This window comes from Pteropus vampyrus, unplaced genomic scaffold, assembly GCF_000151845.1.
Source record: "Pteropus vampyrus isolate Shadow unplaced genomic scaffold, Pvam_2.0 Scaffold387, whole genome shotgun sequence".
Taxonomy (NCBI): Eukaryota; Metazoa; Chordata; class Mammalia; order Chiroptera; family Pteropodidae; genus Pteropus; species Pteropus vampyrus.
Genome location: NW_011889168.1, coordinates 3,700,977 through 3,720,966, shown reverse-complemented (window position 1 = coordinate 3,720,966; position 19,990 = coordinate 3,700,977). Strand labels below are relative to the sequence as shown.

General features: G+C 39.1%; 1 protein-coding gene and 1 pseudogene across 1 annotated transcript in view; one reads left to right on the top strand and one right to left on the bottom strand.

Moving 5' to 3' along the window:
• The window catches only part of ZNF157 (zinc finger protein 157), a 32,919-nt gene extending 13,181 nt beyond the window's left edge, over positions 1-19,738 (bottom strand). Inside the window, exon 1 of the mRNA XM_011380076.1 lies at positions 19,618-19,738. Within this exon, the coding sequence (XP_011378378.1) occupies positions 19,618-19,689 (72 nt within the window). The 5' untranslated portion in view covers positions 19,690-19,738. The remainder of the gene's footprint in view (positions 1-19,617) is intronic.
• On the top strand, positions 3,929-5,035 carry LOC105305464 (annotated as a pseudogene).
• Positions 19,739-19,990: the final 252 nt, after the last annotated feature.

Sequence of the window (19,990 nt, the reverse complement as noted above, 5' to 3'; positions counted from 1 at the left end):
CCCAGGATCTTTATCCAAGAATACTTTATCCAGCAAAGCTATCATTTAGTGTCGAAGGACAGATAAAGAGCTTCTCAGACAAAAATAAATAAAGGAATTTATCAACACCAAGCCAGTATTACAGGAAATGTTGGAGGGACTTCTTTAAGAAGAAAGAACATGTACAAAAACATGAATAAAGAATGGTAATAACTACATTCCTATCAACAAGTACCTCAAATGGAAAAAGAATTAAGTGTTCCAACCAAAAGATAGAGTGGCTGAATGAATAAGAGAACAAGAACCCTACAGATGCTGCCTACAGCAGACTCACTTCAGATTAAAAGACACATACGGACTAAAAGGAAGGGGATGGAAAAAGATATTGCTTTGATGGACCTAGAGGGTATTGCTGAATTAAATGGGTCAGATAGAGAAAAACAAATATTGCATGATTTCATGTACACGTGGAATCTAAAGAACAAAATAACAACAACAAAAGGGGAAATAAACTCACAGATATAGAGAATATTTTTAAGGCTACTAAATGGGAGGGGATTTGGAGAGGGCGGCGAAAAAGGGCAAAGGGATTAAGAAGTACAAATGGATAGTTGCAGAATAGACATGGAAATGTAGAGTGTAGCATAGGAAAAATTGTTAATGTTGTAATAAATATGTAAGGGGAAGAGGGGTACTAGATTTAGTAGGGTGATCACTTTACAAGTTATGTAGATCTCTGATCACTATGCTGTACAACTGAAACTGGTATATTATTGTACACCACCTATAATTGAAAAAATATCTCATTGACTTGTGCAATGTAAATATGAGCAACTAATTGTCTATTATAGTTCAATAAAGCTGGGAAAAAAAATAAATTTTTACAAAAAAGTCTAAAAAAATGAACTGCTGTTGTTGCCTACCCCTGGTACAAAACAAGAAATAGCACCTGGTCAGGCTATTTGGATTTTGCAGAATGCATATACTACATCTGCAAATATTGCTAGCTCCTATCCACACTTAGACATGATTTTAAAGTGTGTGCAACTTATACTAATGAAGATGGAAGCCCAGTAGGCTCATGAACAAAATGACTGTGGCGACAGGGATGGAGGTTATGCATGCACTCAACAACATGGACTTCTAGCCATCAAGGCTGACCTGGCCATAGCCACAGCAGAGTGCCTGATTTGCCAGCAGCAAAGACCAACACTGAGCCCTGATATGACACCATTCCCTAGGGTGATTAGCCAGCTATTTATTGGCAGGTTGATTCCACTGGACAACTTCCATCAAGAGAGGGGCAGCACATTGTTCTTACAGGAATAGACAGTTGCTCTGGATATGGAGTTGCCTTCCTTGAATACAATGCTCCTGCCAAAACTACCATCTATGGCCTTACAGAATGCCTTCCGCCTCCTTTTACTTCCCTCTTTTTGATGAGAATGAGGAACATTTAGATCCAGGAGATACTGCTCAGTTAGAGGATGAGGCAGCTAAATATCATGAGGAAGAGGAGGATGAGCTTTTGCCTCTAGTGGCTATGGGGGGAAAAGTAAAGGAAGGTCCAGAGAAAGAATTACAAGAAGAGATTGAACAATTAAAACAGAAATTGGCTAATTTGTCTTTGCAGATGCAAAAGCTGGCCATGGGGCCTCAGCCCTTAAAAGTGCCAATTTTTAAAGTTCCTCAGGATCCACCGAGGTCAGGGGGAAGGCTGACTCCAATTATAATTGCAGGCTTAGATGCCCCTCCTGTGAGTTTTGCCCTTGTTGGACCAACTGGCACACCCCTTTGGATTAATCAGAAACCAATGCCTCAAACAGGGTTGCAACAAGGGCTGCAGCAGGCTGCTTCGTGGCTTTTAGGGAACCTGGAAGCCAGTTCTCTGCTGGTAAAACAGCTGGCTTATGAAAATGCTAATTCTGCCTATCAAACAACAATCAGACCCTTTAGAAAGAAAGAAGACTTAAGTGATTATGTTAGGTTGTGTTCTGACATAGGGCCCTCATACACGAAGGGACTTGCTGTGGCTGCTGCCCTGCTGGGAAAGTCCATGCGGGAAATGTTATCTGACTAGTCGAACAAACATGGCAAAAAGATGCCGTGATGCCCTCAAAAATCAAAAAATCAAATAAAAAAGGGGGAGACCTGCCCGGTTTCTCCACAAATTCTTTCTGATGCTCAAAAAACTGAATTTCTGATGCTCAAAACTAATCGACATGGCCCCGACCCGGTATTAATATGGGGACGAGGGCATGTTTGTGTTTTTCCACAGGATGCAGAAAATGCCAGGTGGTTGCCGGAGAGGTTGGTTCATTTCGCCGCTCCACCAGACACCCGGCGGGATGACCCTAACCTTGATCTTGCTGAGCCTGGCGATGGCAGCTGAGAGTGCAGTTTACTGGACATACTTTCCTGACCCACCTCTCTTACATCCAACAGTGTGGCAAGGACCAAATGTCATTGTGAGAGTGAACAACACATTGCTGCTGGACGTGCCATCTATGAGGAGGGTGATTGGACTAATTGTTGCAGGAATACTTGCTATTGTATCTCTTATAGCTACTGCTGCCACCGCTGCGGTGGCTCTCTCACAAACTGTACAAACTGCTCATTATGTCAATGATTTGTCTAGAAATATTACCTTAGCCTTGGGAACACAGAAAAATATAGATAGAAAATTAGAACAAAAGTTAGATGCTCTGTATAAGACAGTGGAATACCTGGGTGATGAAATCCGGGGTCTAAAAATTAGATCTCAACTAGAATGTCATGTAAAATATCATTGGATCTGTGTCACATCTAGAAGATATAATGAGACCAGTCATGACTGGGATCGAGTAAAATATCATTTAAAAGGCATATGGCACAATGCTAATGTATCCTTAGATTTAATTAACCTGCATAAAGAAATACAAGGACTTAAAAATGCTAAACCTCTGCAATTTGATGCTGATAAATTGGCCACTGAATTTTTGGATCACCTTAAGGGCCTTGTCCCCTCATGGTCTTCCTTCTATCAGCTAGCTGCTTCTGTTTTGACTATAGGAGCCTATGTAATTGTTGTTTTGTGCCTGCTTCCTTCTCTACTGATATACTTCATTAGTGCTATATTAAAACTTCAGGCCAACCTACATCATGTAAGACTTCGAAATACGGCTTAAAAGATAGACATCTCTCTCCCACGGGGGCTGGTAGTCAAAGACGGGTAAGACTCCCTCAGAGACTGGACAACCTAAGACAGGGCGTGCATGACGGAATGCACGTACCGATGACGGGTAAGTTCCAGATCTGGTGAGGGGATCACCTAAGACAGGCACAGTCACCTTGCGCCAGAACCAGGAGGGTTCGGGCATTTAAAAAATAAAAAGGGGGAGATGTGGGGAGTCACTTATGGACATGTGAAATCGTATAACAAGGAACAAGGATATTTGTGTACTTGGCAACAATGTAAGAAGTTGAGATTGTAAAGCGCTGGGAAAAACCGGGAGGTAACTGTTCACATAGCAATCACTGCAAATTCCTTGCTACAGTTTAGCAGAGAGTTCTGAGTTGTGAGAATCTCATTGTTCTACTAGATAAGTAATCTGGCTAACCTTGGTTCTTGGCTACTGTTTTTCTCATTGTATGCTATAAGTAGCCTGTTCTAAATAAACTCGGGGACACAGCTTGAATCTGTGCTCCCTCCTGCAATGCTGTCTGTCTTTCTTTTCCTCAGTCCATGCTCCCTCTTTCAGGTACCCTCAATTACTTTGTCGGCTGGCTTCCGACAATTCACCATCATGGTGTTCATACAGTATTGCTTCTGATCAAGGAACTCACGTCACAGAAAATCAAGTGCAGCAATGGGTCCATGCTCATGGAATTCTCTTGTCTTACCATGTTCGCTACCACCCTGAAGCAGCTGGCTTTATAGAATGGCAGATGGCCTTTAGAAGACTCAGGCATGCAGGACAAGATGGAGTTCCTGCAGGTCCTGAAGCACGGGCTGCAGCACGTCAGTGGCCACAGTGATCTCCACGGCCATATACAAATTTTCTTCAAGGCAAATCCTGTTGGTACATTATGGGGGAAGACAAATATGGAAACAAATACTATGAAGACAACAAACAGTTTTTGGCTATCATTGATGGGTTCTATATAATATAGTAGTTCTCCCTCTTATCTGCAGGGGATATAGTACAACACCCCCAGTTAATGCTTGAAATTGAGGATAGTACCGAACCCTATATATACTGTTTTTTTCTATACATACATACCTATGATAAAGTACAATTTATAAATTAGGCACAATAAGCAATTAATAACAATAATTAATAATAAAATAGAACAGTTATAACAATATACTGTAATCAAAGTTATACGAATGTGGTTTCTCTCTCAGAATATCTTATTATACTGTACTCACCTTTTCACTTAAAGGAAGCACATTATGACTTCTCTTCGGCATATCTGAATTGGCAGCACTACCACTCTTGCATTTGGGGGCCATTATTAAGTAAAATAAGGATTACTTGAACATAAGCACTACAATAATGATAACATGATAGTCGATCTGATAGCTACTAAGTGACTAACAGGCAAGAAGCATGTACTGAATGGAGACATTAGACAACCGGATGATTCGTGTCCCTGGCAGGATGGAGCGGAAAGGCAAGAGATTTCATCACGCTGCTCAGAATGGTGCATAATTTGAAACTTATGAATTGTTTATTTCTGGAATTTTCTATTTAATATTTTCAGACCACTGTTGAAAATGGATAACTGAAACCATGGAGAAGGAAACCGGGGTAAGGGGGGACTACTGTAATACTGAAATGAATGGCACAAACACATTCTAGGATGTGGATGGAAGCATGGTGTCCCCCGAATGGCAATCACTGTATGGCTTCACTATATGATCGATGAATCTTCCAACGACAAAACCACCTACTGCTCATAAGTTCATTTGGACAAACCATAAGTTCAATGTGTCACTCCAGAACAATATGTACCTTATTCCACCACTAGGAAGATTCGGGAGTAGGTCCCACCTTCAACACCTTGTAAGTAAAGACAATGGAAATCAACTTAAACATGTAAAATATAGGGCTTTTCATGTAAATGTACTTTTACTGCTTACTATTAACTTGATAAAAATTGTTTGATTAAGAAAAAAAGACTCCATTACAGTGCCAGCTAGATGTTGATACTTTGAGAAACTGGAGCAATGTCCTCCAGTCTAGGATGCTGTACAGACTCTGAATCACCATCTAATATATGATGCTGTTTCTCCCACAGACAAGTCATGGTCCAGAAGTCAAGGGGTGGAAATGGGAATAGCACTACTCATTATCACTGTCAGCACCCAGCTGATCGAGAAGGGAAAGTTTTGGTGGTGAGACGGCCAGTTGTAAGAACGCATGAGTGGCTGACGTGAGAATGAAACAGCAGGCACCAACTTTATTGCAGGGAGTGCGCTTCTGCTTCATTAGGGGACTACAGGGGCTTTATATATGTCAGAGAAAAATAGTGGCATTCTGCTACACATGCTTAATACAATAAGCTAAATCATGCTTACATATGTTAGGTGCATGCACCCTATTACACTAATATAACATTATAAATCTGAGGTCCTATTCCTAGCCGCGAGCCTGGATCACAGCCAGACCTGGGGCCCACGTTCCACCCCTACAGGGTCATGGCATGGGACCTGGCCCAGAGGGCACTATCTTGGGCCCACAATTCACAACAACAATATAAAGAACAACAAAACACTACCAGGCTACAGGCTACAAGGGCTAAGGCGGCTACTGCCCACTGCCAGGAGGACTCCAAGGACTTCCACCAAGTTGTCAAGGGGTCTTCTCCCAGGCCATGGATGGCTTGGACCTCAGCATTCATTTCCCGGAGAGCTGCCTGTGCCTGGTTGTCATGATCAGGAATGCAGACACAACATTTTTGCCCTGGGCAGCAATTAGGAGGCCATGCGGTTTTTCAGAACTACTTTCTGCATTTGCGTAGTTTCATCTATTAAAAGGGTTATAGACTGATGCATAGCGGCCAATGCCTGTGCAGTGTGCTAGGCAAAAGCTTTTACTTGCAATTCTACATTTATGGATCCCATCCCTGGAAGGAATAACGCCAGGGGGTAGAACCACCATGCTGCCCATTTCTGCTGGTGCCAGAGGTGATATACAGGATACCAATTATGAGGCAATTGGGGCAAAGTGGGTAATATGCATCCAGCTAAATACAGACGTCCCCAGGTACAACAACCAGTCCAGTCAGCAGACAAGTAGGGCCAGCCGTAGCACCTGCAGACCCAGAGATATCCTGCAGGTAGCTAGTCGCTAGACTCTGTACTGACATAACATCACCCATTCCACTAGACCTTGGGAACTTCAGCAAGGGTGGTGTTACACCTCGAGGTGTAACCACTCCACGATATGGTTGGACACAGATCTTACTTTCTCTGTGCGGTGGGGGGCCTGCTCCCGCAGTTCCACATGTTCTCCTGCTAGCCATCCCCACCCATTGGAAATGACATAACTATGAGGGGTGGGGGATTGTGATGGTCGCTGAGGAGTAGCACTTCTGTGGCCCATCATCACTGGTCCCATTCAGGTGTGGTGTTCCAGGTTCACAGCCACATTCTGGAGCTACTGCCTGAGGGATGGTATCACCATTATGGAAGGCAGTTGAGCCATCTCTTCCAGAGGTAATTCAGTCCCTTCTGCCCCATCATCCCACAGCCGCAGCAGCTACCCTGGAACATCTACCCGGCTCTCTGCCGCACCTGTTTCATCAGGTCCCAGAGTTCAGCAGGGGTGTACTAGATCAAGGTGTTATGCTTTTTAGCCTGGGGGGCACCGCCAGCTTACCTCACCCCCCGGGGCCAAAGGCTATTCCACTTCAACCTGCTGCCGTATCACCGGCTGCACCTGCCGTGGGGTCGCCAGCGGGCTCCCAGACCGGGATGATGGTAGCGACCCATCAGGGCCCTACAGCTTGCATTCCGCTGTCTTCAGCCGCCTTCCTAGCACTTCTTCCTGATGTTGTTGTTGCTGCACCCGCTGAGCCTGGTCCTGAACCTCCAGGCTGGCCTGCCATAGCATTGCCAGGAACATCTAGGCCACCTAACCTGCTGCCTCCTGGTGAGCGGTCAGGACATTCGACTGCAACATCTCCAGGGCTTTCCAGATGCAGCTTCACTCCATCCTAATCCTCCAGGATACATGGCCATGGGATACCACTGGGAGGCAGGGGGCCACATGTCCTCCACCTGGGTCTCCTCCACCCGGAAACCGTCCAGAGCACTGAGGGCCGTACTCACCTCATCCTGTCAGCTATGCCATGTGTCAGCACCAAGCTGATTGAGTAGGGAAGGTTTTGGTTGTGAGATGCCCAGTTGGAAGAAAATACGAGGGGCTGACATGAGAATGAAACGGCAGGCACCAACTTTACTGCAGGGAACGTGCTTCTGCTGCAGGGAATGCGCTTCTGCTCCATTAAGGGACCATATGGGCTTTATATATGTCAGAGAACAATAGTGGCATTCTGCCACACATGCGTGATACAATAAGCTGAATCATACATAAATATGTTAGGCACAAGTGTCCTACTACACTAATGTAACATTCTAAATCCGACATCCTATTCCTAGCCACAAGCCTGGATCACAGCCAGACCTGGGACCAGCTAGGCTTGGAGCCTACAATTATCCCTCATGATCAACTAGCAAATTTTTGCTTCCCATCCCTGTGACTTCATGCTCTTGGTGTAGAGGTCTTAATTCCAAAGAGAGGAATGCTTTCACCAGCAGACACCATAGCAATTACATCGAACCGGAAGCTAAGATGGCTGCCTAGCCACTTTGAGCTCCTCATGCCTTTAAATCAACAGGCAAAAATGGGAGTTACTTTGCTGGCTGGGGTAATTATCCTGACTACTAAGGGGAAATTGGGCTGCTGCTACACAATGGAGGTAAGAGAATACATGCCTGGAATATTTATAAGGTCCCTTAAGGCATTCTATCATGTCCTGTGATTAAAGTCAATGAAAAACTATAACAATTCAGGCAGGACTATTAATAGTCTAGACCCTGCAGGAATGAAGGTTTGGGTCACCTCACCAGGTTAAAAGCAATAACCAGCTGAGGTGCTTGCCAAGGGAATATAGAATGGGTAGTAGAAGAACATCAGCTATGACCACAAGACAAGTTGCAGAAATGAAAACTGTAACTTTTGAGTATTTCTTCCTTGTTTTGTTATGAATATGTATACACGTATTTTTTTCCCTCTCTCAACCTCTTATCAACTAATATAAAATCTATTAATAATTGTTAACTTTACATCACAGTATTTAAGTATATCAAGAAGAAGAGTGAGCATCACTCAATGATTTTGCATCCTCTTCTGAAGAAAGAGCCTGTTTTGGGTTTGTACACATGATACTTGTATCATGTTAGGCAGAAGGATAACCTTGTTACTTCTTTTACTTGGAGGTTAAGTATGATTTAAGGAAATGTGTGTGGGTACCAAATTTATAAGGAGTAGACTGTGATGATCAATTTTATGTGTCAAGCGGGCTATCTACAGTCCCTGGATAATCAAACACTAATCTAGTTGTTGCTGTGAAGGTATTTTGTAGATGTGATTAATATATACCATTAGTTGACTTTAGTAAAGGAGATTATCCTTGATAATCTGGGTAGGTCTTATCCAATCAGTTAAAAGGCCTTAAGAGCAAAACAGGGATTCCACCTGTGGATGGCAATGTCAGCTCCTGCCAGAAAGTTTCCACTTTGTCCTTCCTGGTGGCCTACCTTATGGGTTCTGGACTTACTTGTCAGGTTCTAGGATTCTCCCCTAGAACCTTCAGAGGGACCATGGTCCTGGCAACACCTTGAGTTCAGACTTCTGGCCTCCAGAACTATAAGAATATAAATTTTTGTTGTTTAAAGCCACCAAGTTTTTGGTCATTAATTATGGCACACCTGGAAACTAACACAAACTTTACTGGGAAATGAGGTACTACTGTAATAAATACCTACAAATGTGGAAGTGGCTTTGGCTTGGGATAATGTATAGAATCTGGATGAATTTTGATGCATGTGACAGAAAAAGCTTACATTGCCTTTAAGAGACTATTGGAAGAAATATGGGCATTAAAGTCATTGCTGTGGAGGGCTCAAAAGGAGGTGAGGAAGACAGAAGAGGAAGCTTCTATCATCTTAGAGAATATGTATATCATCATGAGCAGAATATTAATAGAAATATGAATATTAAAGGTGCTTCTGGTGAGATTTCAGATGAAAATAAAGAACATGTTATTGGAAACTGGAGAAACTTGTTCTATAATGCCAGAAACTTGACAGAATTGTGTTCTACAGTTGTGTGGAAAGTAGAACTTGGATATTTAGCTGATTTAAAAGCAAAGTATTGAAGGTGTGGCCTGGTTTTGTCTTGCCGCTTATAGTAAAAGGTGAGAAAAATGAAACATATTGAATAAGGAACTATTAAGCAAAAAGGAGCTAACATTTGATGATCTGGGATATTCTCAGCCTGCTCATATTGTAAAGAATGCTAAAATTAGAAAATTCACTCTTTGGAACTAGTACTATGGAGAGAAAGCCAAGAGTGTGGCTAGACTATCTTTTCCCAAAGAAATTAGGTATGTGGCTCATGGATTCACTGAACCATCTCAACAGAATCTAAGAATAGAGATGATATTATCCAGTAAAATTCTATAGGGCCCCTCTTGTCTAATGGGAACCTGCACAGGAGAGCCACAAGGTTTTTGAGAACATTATGTGCACAGAAACACTGTAAGCTTAAACTGAAAGGAACAGGCACAATACAAGCTGAGAGAAGACTGTCAAGCTTCTAAAATTTTACAGGTAGGAAATGGTCTGATAGAACTACCTAGTTGTAAACATATGCTACCTTGCAAGAAAAAGAAAAATGGACTTCAAGGGCAGAGCATTGGATGCAAAGTCAGAGAGTGGAGGTACAGGCCCAGAGTCAGAGGCCATTTGGAGAAGTATGTAGTGCAGGGGTTGAAAGTGTTGCCATGGGTCCAAAAGATGGAGCCAACACAGGCCCAGAGGGCAGAGCATCAAGCCATAGAGATTTTCAGGCCTTATGTATGAATGTTACTGTGAACAAGACTAACTCCATCTTTGTGTCCCTGATTTCTATTCAAGTTTTTCATGCTGTGAACTCTGACAAACCTCACTGTTCTCAGCCAGCACACCAAAGCTTTATAATTAATGATTACCTGTGTTCCTTAAACCTATACAATATAGCTGTAACAATTCTTGTCAGTAACAGCCAGAATGCCATGACAATTGAGATAAAAATCAAACTGGTGTTAGCATCAATTCTAAAAAATCATCTATCACAAGACCACCATGAAGTATGGTTCTTGGCATATACTGTATTCTTTGTCCCTTTGTCAATCATTAGTACCTAAGCTATAAAAATGTACTATAAAAATGTACTATAAAAAATATACTGTAACAACAGTCTGATAGTGGAGAATATCTACACAGACTCCTGAGTCACCTGTCAGCTGTGACCTTATCCCTGTAATTAACTTACCTTATAATAAATTCCTGTTCATCTATGGAGTTGCCTGCATCATTTTTCAGTCTCGAGAAACCCTCTTGTTACAGTAGCCACTACACCGGTGTTCCATGTTCAGACACCTTAAAACGTAATGGAATTGCCATGCTAAATTTCAAACATGCTTAGGGCCAGTGACCCCCTTATTCCTTCCAATTTCTACCTTTTAGGATGGAAACGAAACTCATGCCTGCTCTGCCATTATATCTTAGAAGCAGATAACTTTTCTTCTAGTTTCTCAGATTCACAGATGGAAAGAAAGTGCCCCAGGATGGATCATATCCAGAGTCTCACCCTATTCATACCTGACTTAGATGATTTAAATAATAAGATCTAGGGCCTTTTAAGTTGATGATACTTAGATAACATTTTGGACTTAGAATGATGTTATAAGGGTTTAAGATGGAGGGAGGCGAATTTATTTTGCACATGGGATGAACATGAATTTGGGGACCAGAGGATGGACTGTAATGGATTGAATGATGACCCCTCAAAAATGTGTCCACAGGCTAACACCTAGATTCTGTGAATGTTACCTCATTTGGGCAAAAGATCTTTGCATATGTAGTTAAAGATTTTAAGTTGAGATCATCCTGGGTTACCTGGGTGGACCCTAAATCCAATGACAAGTGTGCTTATAACAGACAGAAAAGGAGAAGGGAGTGATACTGTGATTCCCAGGCTCCATTCAGGTCACCATCACATTGGCCAAGAGCAGCAGCATGGTCTTCATGGTTTTCATGGCAAGTGATGATGAGCAGTCTACACAAATGGTTGCAAGTTGGGAAGATGACAAAGTGACAGAAGCATCCTCAAACAGTTTTGTTGCTGTTAAAATCAATACCAAAAGATGCGCTCACTAAAAGTTGAAACATCAGTTGCAAATGGGAACCAGTCAGAAAGGTTAGTCTATTTCATCCATCATTTGCACCCAGTAACACTTCTAAAAAATCTCAGTCCAGATTTTGCGATACACCATCTACATTTCCTAATACAAAAAGAAAGAAAGTTCAAGACATGTCATTCTCTCTCTCAGAAGCCTGGTCAATATTCAAATCAGAGACCTACCCAGGACCTCATTGTCAGAATAAAAAAACTAACCAAAACATTTGGAAAAAGAAAAGTGAAAGAACAAAGATATTAAGAAGGAAATTGAGGACGAAAATTGGAAAATAAATGTTGAATACTAAAAGAAAGCAAGAAGTGTTGGTAAACAGAATGCAAGAAGAGCAAAGAAACAGAAGATGGGGCAGTTCAAGGATATATAAAACAGGTTGCATTGGACCATGAAAAGAGAGCTGCTTGTTTTACAAAGACAAAGGAAAAAGCTGCTGCTTTGCTGGAAACAGGCAGAAACACAGTTTAAGAGGGAATCTTATGCAAGAGGAACCTTCCCAATGAGTCCTTTATAAATCAGTTCCCTGTACCTGTTCAAGAAAAAGCATGGTAGTTTGCTGTACAGGCAGGAAGACCAACTACATCCATGGTACACTCTTCCATTGGAAAAATATGAACACTGTTGGGGACAACTTTATCCATGCCTCATCATTTGGATACTGATTAGCAATTTCTTATTTAGTAATGTTCCTCCTGCACAGACTCATTTGATAACAACATCAGAACTCTCAAATTGTGTACCATCTAGCAACTCAGAAAAAAAAAGAGAACTATCCAGAAGTGTGCTGAAAAAGCACTTCAAAAGGGAAAAGAAGGTAGGTTCAGGACTCAAGATGATAGTAAAGGTGAAAACACTTGGAATGCAAATTCTCGTCCGCTGATGTATGAGACTAGTGACAATATGTGCAATAATCATTATTTCTTTTATGATTTAATTCAACTAAAATTCTGCTGGAGAAGTAGGACTGCTTTATGTTTTCTAACTAATCTACATTTTAAAGTGTTTCTTTAATCCTGTTTAGTGGGTATAGGTTAAAACTGTCTAACTCAGAAAAATCAAAAGATAAAAAAAACTAAATGGCTGCGAAGTCCCTGCATATGGTAACCAACTGTTAGAAGCTTAAAGAATTTAAAGGTCTGACACAACTTCCCTCCATCAGCTTTATTATACAGTATTTCACGTACCCATTACCCCTATGCTCTCAGATGGCATGTTATATTTAGAGGTATTTTGCTCTAAAACTCTTAAGCCCACACAAAGTAACTGGTATATCAGAGTAATTTGACTCTGGGTCAGATGCATTTTAATTAACCCATCAAATGATAATTTATATTTAGCTTTTCTCTTATCACTCATCTACTGCAAGCAAAATCTTGCAGTATTTAATCTTAAACACTGAATGAAAAATTCTTTCAAATAGAAAAATAGCTACAGGCCTATAATAGCATTTATGATAAGGTTGTAACTGAAGATATTGTTTCCATCATCCATATTAAGATCTATCAAAAGTTTTCCTGACCCTCAAGTATGAGAAAATCTTTACTACAAAGGAATGATTGATTTCTCTGTAAGAGCTTTGTGATTCACGCATCTGACTGTACTTCTTATTCTGTTATATCTTCCCAGATATCAGAGATAATCTAGACTTCAATGTTTCTAGCTGTTAAGACTGTTGACCAGAATGCCTACCTTCTAAAACTTGTGTTGATATTTTCTTCTTTTTACTTCCTTTTACCCTAATATTCACCTACTTATAGTTAGAAGCTTCCTAAAACCCACAAGAAAACAAAGTCAATGTGTAAATAAATGAAAAATAAAAACTGTGCATTTCTAACTCATCTTTGGAAGATCTGGGAAAGAAGAGTTGGGGAGGGGTAGAGTACTAATTATAAGAAGGAAGTTGCCATGCATGGCTCAGAATGATCAGCCTCCAAATAATAGTACTATGTAGAGTGTAAAAAGGAAGACTTTTCACTGTCATCCACTGAAATCCTTATACATAAAAATTCAATTTCTAGAAAAATATCTTTAACAAATAATCATGTATGTGCATATAGAAATACATCGAGGAATTTCACCACCAAATTGTCAATTATAATGAAAACCTACTGCCGTTACAAATGCTCAAAGGATGGGATACTATGTAACCATTAAAATTATGTAAAAAATTATTTCTGGACATGGGAAAATATTTATGTAACACTCCCAATGTTTCTTTTTTAAAAAGAAGACAACCATTCTTGTTAGTTTTACTTTATCCTCCCATTACTTTGTATATTATAGGATAAACAAGAAAGGAATTATGTTAATGTCATCATGACCAAAAAAAGATACCTAAGTATACTATCAAAGAAGTAAAAGTTCTATAATTTTAATCTGAATTGGAAATGAGCTCTGTTTTTTTTTTTTTTCTCTTATAAAGAGAAAGCTGATCTCTGCTTCCGGAAAAACAGAGTAAATAGAGAAGACTGCCAATTGGAGAGAAGGCAGACCAGCAAGGGACCTCAAAACCCGAGGAACGATATAGAAGTGATTCCCTTGAGTTTTCTTTTTACCTCACATATCCCAAACAGGTGCTGGAGAAGCTGGCAACCCAAAAATGCCAGTGGGCACAGACCAAAAACAGCTCTAAGATAACCTGCTTTCTCTAAAGAACAAGAAAAGGAACAACCTAGCAAGACAGAAAGCTTTTAAATAATAACCACCTTATACCAGCCAAGCATCATGGAAAAAACTGTGGATTCCCAACTCCATCCTATCAGCAAAAGCCAAGAGGGGAGCATACATTTCCACTCTTGTCTGGCTGTCACAAGGCACTAAAGCCCCTACAACACTGTGGTGATATCAGAAAAGACCAAGTGAAGGAGCTAAGGTTCATCGCTTCTGGGCAGTAACGAGGCTACTCACTCAGTACTGGCAGTGGAGAAACCATGGGGAGCCTGGACTTCAACCCCAAAATCAGCAGTAATGAGGCATCCATCCTGCTGGAGGGAGTAATGTCAGAGGAGACCTACTAGAGTCAAGGCTTTCACCACTTCCAAGGAGTAGCAAGTGCAAGCCCCCACCCCCGCATGATATCAATGGAGGTAATGGAAAGCAGTAATTAGTCACTGCTACTCCTCCCACCCAGGGAAGAATCAGGGGAAACATAGTGGAAAGCTGGAATTCCAACCCTGCCCAGAAATAATGAAGAGCTCTCCACCTTGGGTGTCAAGGGAAGCCAAATGGGAAACCTGGACTTGTACACCCACCTGGCAATAATGAAATTATGTCCTACCTTCCTCATCTGGAATGAAGTCAGAGGAAACCAGCTAAAATAGGTTTAAATAAGAACAAAATTCTCAAAACATAATACTAAAGATGTCAACTTTTCAACTGAGAATCACTCATATTGACCAGAAAAATCTCAAACTGAATGAAAAAAGAAAAGGTACCAAGACTGAGATAACAATGATAATTATCCAACAAAGATTTTGAATGAGCCATCAGAAAAAAATAGCTCCAACAAGGAGGTCTCAGCGAAAAACACAGAAGATATGAAGAAGACCCAAATGGAAATTTTAGACGTGAAAAATACAATAACCAAAATAAAAAAAAAAACCTCAGTGGATGGCCTCAACAACAGAACACAGGGGACAGAGGCAAGAATCAGTGAAATGGAACAAAGAAGAATAGAAATTACCCAATCAGAATAATACAGACAAAATTGACTGCGAAAAAAGTGCCTCGGGGACCTGCAGGATTATAAAAGAATCGACATTCCTGTCATCAGAAAACAAGAAGGAGGGAAGAGGATGGAATAATGGAATATTATTCAGCCATAAAAAAGAAGGCAATCTTGCCATTTGTGACAGTATGAATGGACCTTGAGGGCATTATGCTAAGTGAAAAAAAGTCAAAAACAAACACTGTATGATCTCACTTATATGTGGAATCTAAAAAACAAAAACACCAAACACATTGATATAGGGAACAGCAGATTCGTGGTGGCGGAGGTGGGGTGCAAAATGAGTAAGCGGGATCAAAAGGTACAAACTCCCAGGTATAAAATAAATAAGTCATGGGTATATAATGTACAGCATGGTCACTATAGTTAATAATACTGTATCATACATTTGAAAATTGCTAAGGGAGTAAATCTCAAAAGTTCTCATCACAAGAAAAAAAATTCTGTAACTATGTATGGTGACAGATGTTAACTAGATTTATTGCGGTGATCATTTCACAATACATCCATCCCTTGATTTACGTGTTTTTTTATACATGGTAAATATTCCCCCCGTTTACGCAGACTTTTTATACATGGTTTCCATTTATGTGGTCCCATTTTACGCAGTTCTTTCTTTTTCATTTCCGTTATTGGCGATTACTCTTTCTAAAAAACAAAAGCTTAACTTGGCAACATACAAAGAATACTTACTAATGCACAATTATTAATGATCTTCCCATTCACCGGATGGCAAATAAAAAAGCATGGATGACTACTAATGTTTTGCTGTAGAAGCTGAAAATTATATAAAGGAAAAATGTCTTCCTTTTAAAATATTTTTACTTTTAGATAATGCACCTGGTCATCCACACAATTTAGAACATCCAAATATTAAAGTTGTATATTTGCCACCAAATACAACTTCCTTCATCCAACCTTTAGATCAAGGTATTATTTCCACCTTTAAGAGTAATTATATTAAACAGAGTTTTAATGATATTTTTAATAACGTTGAAGATAACAAATCACAGTTACAGAAGCCTGGGATAAATGCACAATCTTAAGTTGTATCAAGAATATTGCTTTAGCTTTGAGTGATATAAAACCATCAACTTTAAATGCTTGCTGGAAAGCAATATGGCCAGAAGTGGTTATATTAGGGAATATGGTTTCAACAACTGAAGAGGGATTAACTGCCATTGTTAATTTATTAAATAAATTTCAAGAAGAAGGCTCTGGTTAAATAAATAAATCTAAAAAAATAAAATAAAATGAAATGAAAAGAAGAAGGCTCCGGCAATTCGAATGTAGATATTAACAAATTACTAGTTGATCATGAATTAACTGAGAATGAATTAATTCACTTAATATCAGAAGCCCATCCTGCCAATGAAGATAGCAGTGACCCTGAACCAGTTTTATTCACTGCAGAAAATATTTACAATGCTCTTCAATTGTCCACAAAACTGGAAACTGCAATTCTAGATATTGATCCAAACATCCAACGAGGCTTAAAATTTCAAAAAGATTTTTTTAAATGTTGCAGTGAATATCGAAGAATTGATAAAAACTTAGCAAAAAATGGGGTTGGAAAAAGATCATCTAAAAACATAAATAACGAAACTGAAATAGTACTTCCAAACATTTCGAGCGATGAAGACAGTTACTTTGTGCCAATTAAAAAGAAGTCGATTGCTTTAGATTACAGTATAGACATCAACCACAAATAAAATTTATTTTGGTTTTCTTAATTTTCATTAGCAATTTTTTTGTAAAAATATTTGAAATAAATATTTTTATGGCTTATATCAGCCTATTTCTTTAGTATTTTTTTTCATATTGGTGGGCTCTTTTTGCGTGGTTTTCTATGTAAATCGAGGGACTGGTATATACACAAATATTGAATTACTATGTTATATAATGGAAATTAATATAACATTGTAAGTCAATTATACCTCAGTTTTTAAAACGACAGAATGGTATTGATGAAAGATTAGATAAATATATCAACGAAACAAAAAGAGAGCCAGAAAATAGACCCACATAAATACGGTCAACTGATATTTGACAAAGAAGCAAAACAACTCAATGGAAAAAGAATAGCTTTTTCAGCAAATGATGCTGAAACAACTGGACATCTGTTAGCAAAAAAAAGTCTAGATGTAGTCCTTATACCTTTTACAAAAATTAACTCGTAATGGATCTTAGACCTAAATGCAAAATGCAAAAGTATAAAACTTCTACAAGATAACAGAAGAAAATCTAAGTAACCTTGTGTTTGGTGATGTTTTATAATACAACACCAAGAGCATGATTCGTGAAGAAAAAATGACAAGTTGGACTTTATTAAAATTTAAAAATTTTCTGCTCTGTGAAAGACATTGTTAAGATAATAAAGAGACAAGCCACAGAATGGAGAAAATGTTTACAAAATACATATCTGATAAAGGACTTGTACTTAAAATATACCAAAAAAACCTCATCAAAACTCAACGAAATGTACACCTGAAAATTATATAATTGTATTAACCAATGTTACCCCCATAAACTTAATTTTAAAAAATTAAGTTGTATTTTTTTAAAAAGGCCTATGCAAGATTGTTTCTACTCTGTGCAGCACATCTATGCCTTTTGCTGGTGTAAAGCCTTATACTGGACTCATCTTGAAAGATAGGCTATAACCAAGTGAAAAAAGTGGTGTGCGATGGCAGAAACAGAAAATCAAGAGAAGATGGGAAGCAGGAAGCTGCTTCCCCCTAAAAATAAAAAAATAAAATAAATTAAAAAAGTAAAACTCAACGATAAGAAAACAACCCAACTGAAAAATGGGCAAAAGAGCTGAACAGACACGTCACCAAAGAAGATACACAGATGGCAAATAAGTATGTAAAACTATGTTCAACATCATTTTTCATTAGGAAATTGCAAATAAAACAATGAGATACCACTACATAACCATTCGAATGGTTAAAATAAAAAAATAAACTGATAATAGCAAATGCTGGCAAGGAAGTGGAATAATAGGAATGCTTATTTGGAGCATTGGAAGATAGTTTGGCAGTTTCTTATAAAGCTAAATAGTTTTACCATGTGACCCAGCAATTGCCCTCTTAGTTATTTACCCAAATGAACTGAAAACTTATGTCCACACAAAAACCTGTACATAGATGTTTACAGCAGCTTTATTCATAACTGCCAAAAACTGGGAACAACCAAGATGTCCTTCAATAAGTAAATGAAAAGCAAGCTGTGATACATCCGAACAATGGAACACTATTCAGTGATAAAAATAAATGAGTCATCAAGCCATGAAAAGACATGGAGGAATCTTAAATGCAAATTGCTAAGTAAAAGAAGTCAATCTGAAAAGGCTGTAGGCTGTATGATTCCAACTATATGACATTTTAGAAAAGGCAAAACTATAGAAACAGTAAAATAAATAAATAAATAAAAATCAGTGGTTGCCAGAGGTTCGGAGAGAGGTAGAAGGATGAATAGCTGAAGCACAGATTAAACTGTTCTGTATGAAACTATAATAGTGGATCTATATCATTATGTATTTGTCAAAACCCAAAGAATGTACAACACAGTGAACCTTACTATAAACTGTAGACTATAATTAATAATGATGATTTGATATTGGTTAATTGTAGCAAATGTATCACACTAATACAGGATATTAAAAAATTGGGAAAATTGTGTCAAAAGAGGGGAGCAGAATGGTATATGGAATTATAGGTACTATTTTCTCAATCATTCTGTAAATCTAAGACTGTACTAAGAAATTAAGTCAATTAGTTATTTTAAATGTACTTAGCATACAATCCTGCAATTGCACTGATGTGCATTAATTCCATACAAAAACCTTACACAAATAATCACAGCATCTTTATTCATAATAGCCAAAAACTGGAACTAACCAAGATGTCCTTCAACTAGTGACTGGTTAAGAAAACTGTGGTACATCCATACCATGGAATATTATCCAGTAATAAAAAGGAACTAACTATTCATATATGTAGCAATCTGGATGACTCTAGGGAGAATTATGCTGAGTAAAAGCAAGCCAGTCCCAAGAGGTTACATGCTGTATGATTCCATTTATATAACATTCTTGAAATGACAAAATTATAGAACTAGAGCACAGACTGGTGGTTGCCAGGAGTTAAAGAGGGAGTGAAGGAGGAGGGAAGTGGTTGTAGCTATTAAAAGGCAACATGAGGGATACTTGTAGTGATAGAAATTTTCTGTATGTAAATATCCTGGTTGTGAATCATATCAAGGGTCTACACAATGTTACCATTGGGGGATACTGGGTAAACAGTGCATTCTATTTGAATCTACAACTATCTAAAAATTAAAATTTATCTAAAAAAATAAAAGAAAGAAACAATAGGAAAAAGTAGGATCTTCCTCCTTACCTTAAATGATGTGCCAGGTTGTCCTGGAACCAGGGCAGAGAATCTTTGGGGTGATTTCCCTTCAATTGGCATGTTCGCCCTGGGTCTCAGCCCACCTTCCAAAGCTGAAGGAGTGTCTGTATGTGGACTGCAGTCAGAATACATGGAAGATCCTGCCGCCTCCAGTAAGGGGAAAGCTCAACAGCTCCATAGAGACACCAAGAAATTCTAAAAGGACATTATCCATGTCATCAATATCATTCTACATTCATCCTACAAAGTTTAGCAACCCCAACTCTGAGTGTCAGAGTGGATTATGGAAACACTCATAATATTTGGAATCAAATTAATGAGCTTAGAGTCCCTTATTCTTGTGTGGCTCCACAGGAGACTT